Below are 11554 nucleotides of genomic sequence, written 5' to 3' on the forward strand. Positions count from 1 at the left end.
GGCGTGGGGCCGCCCGGCGAGGGGGATCGCGGGGCGGGAAGGGAGGGCGGCGGCTCCGGTGGTAGCGGCGGCAGCGGTCGCACCGGCAGCGGCGGGCAGCCCGAGCGCGGGCCCTCAGCGCAGCGCCGTCCGCGCGGGGCGGGCCGCGGGCACCTCCTGCTGGAGGCGGCTGGTGCGGCTTGGCGGGACGGGGAGAGAGGCGGCGAGAGCGACGGGGCGTGAGGGGACACGGGCTGTGAGGGGACAGAGGGTGTGAGGGGACAGCGAGTGTGAGAGGACAGAGAGTGTGAGGGGACAGAGAATGTGAGGGGACAGAGAGTGTGAGGGGACACGGGGCGTGAGGGGACAGAGAGTGTGAGGGGACAGAGAATGTGAGGGGACAGAGAGTGTGAGGGGACACGGGGCGTGAGGGGACAGAGAGTGTGAGGGGATATGGAGTGTGAGGGAACAAGGATTTGGAGGGGACATGGAGGAGCTGAGAGGACGCGGGTGTGAGGGGACATTGAGGATATGAGGGGATGCTGAGGATGTGAAGGGGCATGGAGGTGTGAAGATCACGCAGTTGTGAATGGACATGGAGGAGCTGAGGGGACACGGGGGTGTGAGGGGATGTGGAGGATGAGGGGACATGGAGGATGTGAAGGGACACGGTGGGTCAGGGGACATGGGGAGTTGAGGGAGGACACAGGGGAGCTGAAGGTGCTGCCGAATCTTAGGGACTCTAAACACGAACAACGAGTCAGGTTTAGAAAGGAGGCATTGTTTATTCTGTGCAGAGTGGAAATTGTCCACAAATCAAGCACACCAGGGAATAAAAAGCAAAATGATACACTAAAGTTAACATAAATCCGCCCATCTAATCCCCAGTTCCTGCCTACCTAATACACAGTCATGGCCAAGCACGACATAAACTATAAAGTTTTCCATGAACATCAAGTAAACCATAAAAGACGTGGTGATGTTGGGTGTTTGTGCAGATGTATTATCTGAGGGCAGGATTGGTGTTTGAGACTGGGATGGCGCTGGGAATTGTGTAGTTGAGCGGCGGGGGGTTGTTGCGGTGTTTGTCCAGTAGGAGGGGGTATTTGTGTGTGGGTGTTTTGGGGCAAAAAGGGGTGTTTGGGGTTTTTGTTGGGTATTTAGGGTGTGTGGCAAAAGGTGAGCCCGCGTCTCTCTATCTTGCCCAGGTAGATCGGCACGGCTATTCACAGGCGCGGTCGCCCCACTGACCGCCATGGGAGCTTCAATCGGCTCCATCACCGACCCGGGCCGGTTGACCACTCCGGCTCCTCCAGGGTCACCACATCAACGCCGGCTTCAACTATGGCGCATACTCGGCCCACCGCACGAGCAGCCCAGAACCCCGGGCTCAAGCGATTCGCGAACTCCGCCTCCACCACAGCTAGGATTACAGGCGCGCGCCACTGCGCCCGGCGCGATCTGTTTGCTCCGTTAGCAATACGAACTTTAGCAGCGCTGACGTCACGGGGTGGGCGGAGCTGCCCGCCGACATCGTGACGTCACGGAGGGGAGCGGGCCCACCCACAGCTCTCGCGGAGGTGACGGCGCAGGGCGGGAAGCGGGAGCCGCGCGGTGCACGCCGGGAGGCGCCGTGAGGGGTATAAGAGGTAGGCGGTCGCCGCCATCTTTCTCTCGCCACCGCGCAGCCATGGGCCACCAGCAGCTCTACTGGAGCCACCCCAGGAAGTTCGGGCAGGGCTCTCGCTCTTGGTCAGTGCCGCCCCTTGCGTTCCCCGGGTCGTGGGTGCCGTCTCACCGCCCTGCCACGCTCCTCTTTCCCCTCACATTCCCCCCCTCCTCCCCGGCACCATTCCCCGCCCTCACGCGCCTCTCTCTGTTCCCCTCACAGCCGCGTGTGCTCCAACCGCCACGGCCTCATCCGCAAGTACGGGCTCAACATGTGCCGGCAGTGCTTCCGCCAGTACGCCAAGGACATCGGCTTCATCAAGGTGAGCCCCGCGGCTGCGGAAAGGGGCTCGGCGGTGCCGCTTCCCGCTGACTCCCCTCGTGTCTCTCATTCTCTTGCAGCTGGACTGAGCGCCGGGAGGATGAAGCGACAGCCAGGAGCTCCCCGAGTGTCCCAGGGCCTCCCTGACACATCTGCAGCGTCTCGGCTCAGTCTTACCTAATAAATGTTCTCCTAACCCCGCTGATCCGTGCGTGTTTCCCTTCTGTGCAGGTTTTGGCGGCTCTGGGGGTTCGTTGTACAGGGCTGCTCTTGGCGTGGAGGGACTGCCCTGCTCTGCTCGGCTTCCCAACCTTCCACTACCCCGGGCTGCTCCAAGCCCTGACCAGCCTGGCCTGGGGCAGTTGCAGGGATCCAGGGGCAGCCATGGCTGCTCTGGAGGGAGTGAGGTAAAGACCACACCTAAGTGTGCCAGAGGTCTGGAATTTCAAGTCCTTTGGGATTCCAAGAGTCTGGGTGTTTTTCTGCTATACAGTAGCACTGCTGTGAGGGGACTGACTAGGTAAATGCTGCTCCCTCCCAGCTGAGTGCTCTGCAGATCCTTTGGGAATGCCCAGGAGCCTTTGTTTTGTGCCCCTGGCTATGACATCGGTGAGAGAGGTGTGAGGAGGGAGTGGGAGCAAACCCAGGTGTGCCCATAGCAAGAGCTGCAGGGCTGTGGGATTATCACAGGTTTGGGATGGTTTGGGCTGGAAGGGGCTTTAAAGCCCACCCTGTTCCAGTCTCCTGAGGTTCTACACTAAAAAGATTCAGTTGCTCTGGTGGTGGTTTTGGGCTTTCCCCTCTCCCCAGTTTTTGCTGATGTACACAGGGAGGGCAATCCTGTGGGATGTGCTTGTTTGGCTTCAGTGTGGTTCTGAAAAAACACAAAACCCTCATTGCCTTTTTACCCAAAATACTGAATTTCTCGGGGGGCTTTGAGGTGTAAAATCTCAGAGGAACACAAAATGAGTGAGGATGCAGAAGGTGATGGGAGGGTCTGTGCAGCTCCCACTGCTGTGTCCAACTTTCCTCCTGCTGCCTCTCAGAGGTTCTTGAGGCACTTCCCAGGGGGAAATCTGTGTTTTTCCCACCATGATGGACACAGGAGGATGCTCCATGCTGGGTACCCCTGAGAGCCTTGGAAGTGGCAGCAGGATTGGGATTTTTTGGGTTCTAAGACCTGTTCAAGCCAGGCAGAGAATTGTGTATATTTGTCCCTTTTTCCTGAGCAAAGCCCCTTCCCGGTAGTCAAAGGGATTTGGGATAATTTTCCCCGTGCTGCCCTGAGGATCTGGGCCCCAAATCTGCCAGAACATTTTTTTTTTCCTCATGGAAAACAAGAATAAAACAAATAGCTGGGGATGGTAATTGCAAAGCAAATCCCTATTGAAACCAAAGCTAAAATATGTCTTTAAAATTACCTTGTAACCACCCAAACACCTCTGTTGGCACCTAATTTTGTAAAATTGCAAAATGACAATTGCCTTTTCCCTGTTCTTTTGCTCCCATCTTTTAAGCCTGGGGAGAAAGTGGTGCAGGACAAGCTGTAATTCCTTTTTACCTCATTGCTGCCTCAAACAGGTATTTATTGCCCAATATACAACGAAGATGAGGTGCCAAAACCTTGAATTTCCCGAGCTCAGTGTGGAAATTGCATTTTGTTCCTGGTGGCTCCAGTCTCTGGAGGTTCATGGATGTGAAGCTGGAACTTACTTGGATGCAAAGTGATTTATAAAGAGCTGCTGGTTCCCCCACAGAACAGGTGAAATCAAAATCCACTTCAAGGACTTTGCATTAATAATAAACAGCTAATAAATGGTTTCCTGTAGGGAAATAAAATGTCCTGCTAGGAGCCAAGGAAAATATAGTGATGCTTTGGGAGAGAGGAGTTTCCAACTGCTGGAATTGAGTTTGTTGGGGATTTGCACTGCTGAAACCCCACTGAATTGCACTGGATTATGCACCAGATAAAATCTGTGCTTGTCACAGGCTCCCGGAGGAATTTCAGAGGTTCTGGGGACAGCTTTGGCTTCTGAGCTCATCCCGAGGCTGGAAAAGCTCTGTAGGAAAGCAGTCCCACTCCTGCTGGGAATCCTCCTGGCTTTGTGGGACCAGCCTGGGGGAGATCTTTGGGCTCTTTACCTTCTTCCAGGTGCATCCCGATGTCCTGGATCAGGAATTCCCCAGCTGTGAGATTGGGATGAGCTTTCAGCCTGATCCCCCAGTCTGACATTGCCTAATTCCTGCAGGGATCCAGCTCCAACTGGGATTTGGAGACTGCAGGTGATGCTTGGAGTCCCACTGATTTTAGGGCTTGGAGTCCCACTGATTTTAGGTCCAGCACTCCAGTGCCACGCTGAGGGAAAGGGACAAACCCAACCATGGAAAGGAAGGAAACCTCCAGAGGGTGGGAGCAGGGCCAGGCAGCCTGAGAGGATACAGGGAATTTATCTGAGCACTCAGGAATTGGGAAGGATAAAACCCTGAAGGAATTAAGTGTGGCCTGGGCCATCAAGGGTGACAAAGATGCTTCTAAAGTACCCCGGTGATAAAAGGAAGAGCAGGGAAAATTCCCAGAATCCCTGGGTTGGGAGAGACCTTCAGGATCATCCAGTCCAACCCAGCCCTAACCCCTGAACTGAACCCTGGCCCCCAGTGCCACATCCAGGCTTTGTTAAACACACCCAGGGATGGGGACTGCACCACCTCCCCAAGCAGACAATTCCAGAACTTTGTCACTTATTGTGAAAAACTTTTCCTGATATCCAGCCTGTATTTCCCCTGGCACAGCTCCAGGCTGTGAGCTCTGGTTGTGTCAGTTCCTGCAGACAGAGCCCAGCCCCAGCTGAGCACAGGCACCTTTCAGGAGCTGTGAGAGTGATGAGGGCACCCCTGAGTCTCCTTTTCTCCAGGCTGAGCCCCCCCAGCTCCCTCAGGGCTCCCTCTCAGGGTTTGTGTTTCCAGCCCCTCTCCAGCCTCGCTGCCCCCTCTGGATGTGCTCGAGCATCCCAAGATCCTTCCCAAACTGAGGGACCAGAACTGGGCACAGCACCCGAAGTGTGACCTCAGCAGAGTCCTGTCCCGAAGGAAACAGGAGAGCGAGGGCTGGAGCCAGGCTGAGGGAACTGGGAATGTTCTGGAGAGGAGAAGGCTCCAGGGAGAGCTCAGAGCCCCTGGCAGGACCCGAAGGGGCTCCAGGAGAGCTGGAGAGGGACTGGGGACAAGGGATGGAGGGACAGGAACCAGGGAATGGCTCCCGGTGCCGGGGCAGCGCAGCATTCCCGCTCCAGGAGCCGCAGCTAGATGGCACCGTCAGCCTGCGATTCCTTCTCCTTGCTGTGTCCGTGAATCCCAGCTCCCCATCAGCAGCTGGAGTGTGCAAGAATTTGTCCTGTGCATTCCCTGTCCTTGCTTTCGTTTGAAAAATCCCGGTATTTTGTATCCTTGCTGCTGGACAGCAGGACTGGGGCATAGCCGAGCTCTCCTTGCCCTGGCTTGAGTCTGTGTGACACTGGAAGCAAAATTCCTCTTGCTTCCTTTTCCTTTCCTTCTCCTTTTCCTTCTCCTTTTCCTTCTCCTTTTCCTTCTCCTTTTCCTTCTCCTTTTCCTTCTCCTTTTCCTTCTCCTTTTCCTTCTCCTTTTCCTTCTCCTTTTCCTTCTCCTTTTCCTTCTCCTTTTCCTTCTCCTTTTCCTTCTCCTTTTCCTTCTCCTTTTCCTTCTCCTTTTCCTTCTCCTTTTCCTTCTCCTTTTCCTTCTCCTTTCCCTTCTCCTTTCCCTTCTCCTTTCCCTTCTCTTTTCCCTTCTCTTTTCCCTTTTCCCTTCTCTTTTCCCTTCTCTTTTCCCTTTTCCCTTCTCTTTTCCCTTCTCTTTTCCCTTCTCTTTTCCCTTCTCTTTTCCCTTCTCTTTTCCCTTCTCTTTTCCCTTCTCTTTTCCCTTCCCCTTTTCCCTTCCCCTTTTCCCTTCCCCTTTTCCCTTCCCCTTTTCCTTCCCTTTTCTTTCCCTCATACTCTCCTCCTTCACATTCTGTCATTTTGGGGGAAAAAATTTAAAATCCCACCCAAAGGAGGCGGGTGCTCTTTATCCCTGCTCAGGTTATCCCTGATTTCCTCCTGCTTCTTCACCAGCCCCTACTGAGCTCTCCTCATCCTCACTGGGACCACAAATATTCCTGACCTGGGACCACAAATATTCCTGGCTTTTATCCATAAATTCATTTTAGGGGAGTCAAACTCCCTTGGGGACATTTGGGTGTCACTTTGTGGTGCCAATAGCTGTCCTGAGCTCCAGGGAAGCATCTCCTGCACCCAGCACCAGAGACTTGGGTGACTCCCATGGATCTGGGGAAATCCCATGGATTTGGGTGACTCCCATGGATTTCTCCCTGCTGATTCCCAGCACCAGGCTGGAACTGCAGCGATGCTCACATATCCCAAATTCCCACTTTATGGTTTGATTTATTCCTTTAGCACAGTTCTCTGCTAAACTTTCCCCATCCCAGTGCTGGGCTGAGCCCCTGAGCACAGGGTGGGGCACCCTCTGAGCAGGAGAATTTTCCAGGAAAAATTTCCCTATGGAAAAAGTGCTCAGGCCTTGAAATTGGCTGCCCAGGGAGGTTTGGAATCCCCATCCTGGAGGTGCCCAAGGAACCCTGGATGTGGCACTCAGAGCTCTGGGCTGGGGACAAGGTGGGGATCAGGCACAGCTGGGACTGGATGATCCCAAAGGTTTTTTCCAACTCGATGATTCCATGATTCTGCTCCAAGTTTTTAACAATCTGGTGGGATAAACAGCCAGGAAAATCCAGGCAGATGGGATCAGGCTGAAGTGCTTCTAAATAAAACATTCCCAAGGGCTGGCAGGAGGCACCAGTGGCTCTAATTCACGCCTCTTGTTGGGAGTGTGTTCCTTGCAGACAATGTTTATTTATGGCATGGAAAAATCTATTTCCATCCAAACATTTCCATAACTGAATATTTATGCCAACAGCCACTGAATGCTCCTTGACTAAAGTGAAAAAGTATTTATTCAGTTATAAATGTTTACTTGTTTAGTGGTGAAACTGCTTTAAACAAACTTAAAAATCAAATTGGTGGCTTCCCCTTCCGCAGGATTTCCGTGGTTTTCCAGGCCTCAGCAATGGTGGAAGTGGTGGAATTATTCCAGCTTGAGGAGCCTCTGTGTATTTCTGCCTTTAATCTCAGAGAGAGTTGGTTTAGGTGGGATATGGGGAAGGAATTCCTGGCTGGGAGGGTGGGGAGGGGCTGGGCTGGAATTCCCAGAGCAGCTGTGGCTGCCCCTGGATCCCTGGCAGTGCCCAAGGCCAGGTTGGAGCAGCAATGGGACAGTGGGAGGTGTCCCTGCCATGGCAGGGGTGGCCCTGGATGGGATTTAAGGTCCCTTCCAGTCCAACCCATTCTGGGATGAGCAGGCAGTGCTGGAGTCCCCTTTCCTGGAGGGATTTAAGTCCCTGTGGATGTGGCACTTGGGGACACGGAGCAGGGTGGCCTTGGCACTTCTGGGGATGGTTGGACTCCATCTTAGCTTCCCCCTGCTCTGGGCAGCTGTGCCAGGGCTGGACAAACCTTTCCATGGATAAATGTTCCCAAAATCCACTCTGAGCTCCCCTGGGCCAGCCTGAGGCCGTTCCCTCTGCTCCTGTCCCTGTTCCCTGGGAGCAGAGCCCAAATTCTCCTGGCTGTCCCCTCCTGTTGGGATCTGGCATCTCTGGAGAGGCTGAAGCTGCCCCTCCTCTCCCTCAGAGCAGCTCCAGCTTCACCCCAGTCCTGGGGAGTTGCTCCCTCTGGATTTTTCCAGGAAAAATCCAGAGGGAGCAGGGGATCAGGAAAGTTTAGCAAAGGACTGTGCTAAGGAATAGATCAAATTATAAACTGGGAATCTGGGATATGTGGGATTGGGATATCTCATTTTCTTCTGGAATTAGATTGGAAGAGGCTTCTCAGCCTCTTAAAGTTGAATTTTTTGGGAATGAGGGGTCCTTGTTGCTCTCCTGGCAGCTCCTGCTTGTGCTGGTGAGTGAATCCAGCTCCAGACCTGCTGCTGGGATGCTTCCCCCAGCACCAGGGGAGGGAAAATCCATGCCAAAACCTGGATTTCTTGGATTTCATCCCATAAAAAGCTGGAATCCTGCCTCTGCTTAAAGCTTCCTGCTTTGCAGAGGGGATTTTGCTTATCCAGCAGCATCTCCATCCTCCTCCTCCTCCCGTGGTGGCTCTGCAGAGCTGGGATTCCACTGGGAAAGGGGAGGATTCCAGCTGCAGGAACCCCCCTGACCAAGCACCTGGGATCCCCCACACCTGCAGAGCCTTTTGATGGATTAATTAATTTTTGTTTCTCCTTAACCAGCATGAAAAAATGGGAAAAGCAGGCAAAACCCTGGAGCCAGCCCTGCCTGGGCCTAGCGTTGCTCAGGATTATTTATTTAATTTTTTTGGGGTGTGTTTTAATTTATTTTTTAATTTTTTTTTTTTCTTTTTTTGGTTTAACTGATTTTTTTTTGGAGCTCTGAGAGCACAAAGAATATTTTAGTGAGTGTGTGCAGGCATCATTCATCACAGCTTTGAGGGTGGTAAACACCTTCCAAACCCCAGAAAATAAATTCTCTGTGGGATTAAATTTCTGCCTGGGAGAGCAGAAATCCCTCTGGAATTCTGTCCTGAGTTTATGGCTCCTTGTCTGGAGCACCAGGAGCTGAAAACTGCTGGGATTCCTGGGTTTGACACAAAATCTGTGCCCAGCTCTGTCATCCCCTGCTGGAATTGGGCTCGTGATGGATTTTGGGTGGATGTGGGAGATTCCTGGGTTTTTGGGGTTGTTTGGGTTGGATTTGAGTGCTTGGAATGGGGAGGGGCTGGCACAGAGCTCCCCATCCCTAAAAGTGTCCAAGGCCAGCTTGGAGCAGCCTGGGATAGGGGAAGTGTCCCTGCCATGGCAGGGCTGGGATAAAATGAGATTTAAAGGGGTTTAAAGGGGTTTAAAATCCCTTCCAGCCCCACCCAGTCTGGAATTCCCTGATTCCATTCTGCCCCAGAGCTGGGCCACGCTCCCTGCTGCCCCCCCCACCAGCCCTGATGTGCCTTTGGAATTGAACATTTATAAATTTCCAATTCATCTCTTTACCTCTTAAATTTCCAATTTATCTCTTTTTCCCCTCTTTGAGGGAAAAAAAAAAAACATTTTTAAGGGATCATTTTTAAGGGATTTTTTTGTTTGCAGAGGGGTTGTCCCAAAAATACTGGGACAAAAATAGTGGGAAGGGTGGTGAAAAGGATGGAGTGATGCCTCCCTTCCCAAAAGGCCTGCTCAGAGTGTGAATATCCACACAAAACACACCAAAAAATTCCCTTTTCTGGCTGAGAACTGCTCAAAGTCTGGCTGAGATCTCAGGTTTTGGGGTGAGGAGTGGAGAACTGACAAGCAACCTTTGAATCTGTGGTTACAGAGCAGCAGGTTCAGCTCATCCCTGCCAGTGCCAGGTTTGCAAACAGACTTCAGAGGGATGAAGGGACTCTCCAAACGTGGAGATTTCTGCCCTAAAAGGGTCCCCTCTCCTTTTGGGGGGACTGCAGGTCCCCAAGCCCCACAGAGCACCTGCAGCATGGCCATACTGGGATTCCCCCTTTCCCCAAACCCCAACCTGGGGCTCCAAACCCCAAACCTGTTCCTTGAGTGCCAGAAAAGGGAATAAAAGACCCAAAAAGTAAAAGAACCATAATTTCCTGGGTGTTTTTCCCATCCCCACCCAGAATTTCCTGGGTGTTTTTCTCCCCCAGGACTGAATGAAGGGCTGGGAATGGGATGGGAAGGGCTCTGAGCATCAAGAAGGGATAAAAGGGGCTGGTTTGGGGCTCTGAAATGGGATTTTGAGGACCTGAACTGGCTGGTTCAGGAACTGAGGGAACTTTTATCAGATAAATAGATGAGCACGTGTCCAGGTGGGTGTTTTTCCTCCCAGGCACATTCCAAGGATGGGCAAAATCTCAGGAAATGAATCCTGAGGTGACTGTGTTTGCTCCCAGCCTGGATAGAGCTGTCCAAAGTGTCCTGCCCTCATCAGGTAGCTGAAATTCCTTTAAAATAAATCCAAATTCCAGGATTTTTTTGGCTTTGAGGAGTGGATTTTCCTCTCTGCAGAGGCAGAGCTAACCCAGGAAATAAAAGTCCGTGGCAGCAGGAGCTGGATGGCTGCAACTGGAAAGGTCTTGGAGCGTCTGGAGGGAAGGGAATGGATTGATTTATGATTTTAACAAGCCTGGCTGGGCAGGGAGTCGTGCCTAGATGGTTTTAAAGGCAGGAGGAGATATTAATCAAAATTAAAGCTGCTCTAAGCCGCTCTCCGAGCCACTGGGCTGGGTCCTGCCTAATTAATTCCAGGCCTAAAGCAGGGCCAGGGAAAGGACAGCCTGGAGGGAGGGGCTGGGTTTAGCAGAGGCTGGAACAGGGGGAATGATGAGGAATAAATAACTGGGATCACTTGGAGGGGCTGTGCTCCCCTGGCCCCTGGGATCAGTGGGAATGATGGATGGGAACCCAGCACGAGGAGCAGCAGTGACATTTCTGGAGCTGCAGCTGCAATCCTGCCCTGCCAAAGGTCAGCTGGGCTTGGACTGGGAACTGCAGCTCTGGAAAATTCACAGAATTCCCAGAATCACTGGGTTGGAAGAGAACTTTGAGATCACGGAGTCCACCCTGCCCCAGCACCTCAACTCACCCCTGGCACATCCAGGCTTTGTTAAACACACCCAGGGATGGGGACTGCACCACCTCCCTGGGCAGAACATTCCAGAACTTCATCACTCTTTCTGTGAAAAACCATGAAAAAATGATGTTTTGGGGCACAGGTCTGGCTTTTCAGCCTGGACTGAGCTGTTAAAGCCCTGCTGCCTCAGCTCATCCCTCATCCCTCATTCCTCATTCCTCGTTCAGGAATTGCCATTCTGAGGGAAAGCTCCCTGAAAAGGCTGAGCAGGGGATGCTGATGGGGTTTCCCCCACCCGGGTGAGGTCACAGAACAGATTTTGTTGGAAAATGCTCCAAGATCATGGAGTCCAAGCTGTGAGTGATCCCACCTTGGTTTTCAGGGCAGGAGGGGTCTCTGGGTGTTCCTGAGAGGGGCACACAGAGAGCAGGGATGCCAAACCCACCTCCCATGTCCTGGACTCGGGATGGTGCTGGAATTCCAGGAGGTTTTTATGCAAATCTCCTCACCTTTCCTTATGGAATCCATATTTCTTAGCTACTCTATACAGCCACACCCCTACATTATAAACTCTTCATTATCTTATTTAGTTTCTCATTTATTTAAAGCAAATTCTTACTTATAGCTATAGAAACTATAAAATATATCATAATGTTATGATTTTTCTGCTTAATGTTTGTGTGTTGTATTTTTTACATCAATCCAAGCTTCTTCTAAGGTTACAGATGAAGTTCTTTGGTGTTTGTGGAGGTTTCTGTTTTTCTGATTCCCACATTTTGGGAATGGACACCTCCAGCAGGGACCTGGAGCTCTCCCACCTCAGCACTGGGACTGGGGGATTGTCCTCAGGAGTTTTTGGGGATAAATGG

At 52.4% G+C, this 11554-nt stretch overlaps 1 protein-coding gene across 1 annotated transcript; it reads left to right on the plus strand.

Moving 5' to 3' along the window:
* Positions 1–1570: 1570 nt before the first annotated feature.
* RPS29 (ribosomal protein S29) lies at positions 1571–2174 on the plus strand. Its single transcript, XM_059850721.1, has 3 exons — positions 1571–1731; positions 1871–1970; positions 2050–2174. The coding sequence occupies exons 1-3, from the start codon at positions 1670–1672 to the stop codon at positions 2056–2058; spliced, it is 171 nt and encodes a 56-aa protein (XP_059706704.1). The 5' UTR covers positions 1571–1669; the 3' UTR covers positions 2059–2174.
* Positions 2175–11554: the final 9380 nt, after the last annotated feature.

The sequence above is a fragment of the Haemorhous mexicanus genome, chromosome 6, assembly GCF_027477595.1.
Source record: "Haemorhous mexicanus isolate bHaeMex1 chromosome 6, bHaeMex1.pri, whole genome shotgun sequence".
Taxonomy (NCBI): Eukaryota; Metazoa; Chordata; class Aves; order Passeriformes; family Fringillidae; genus Haemorhous; species Haemorhous mexicanus.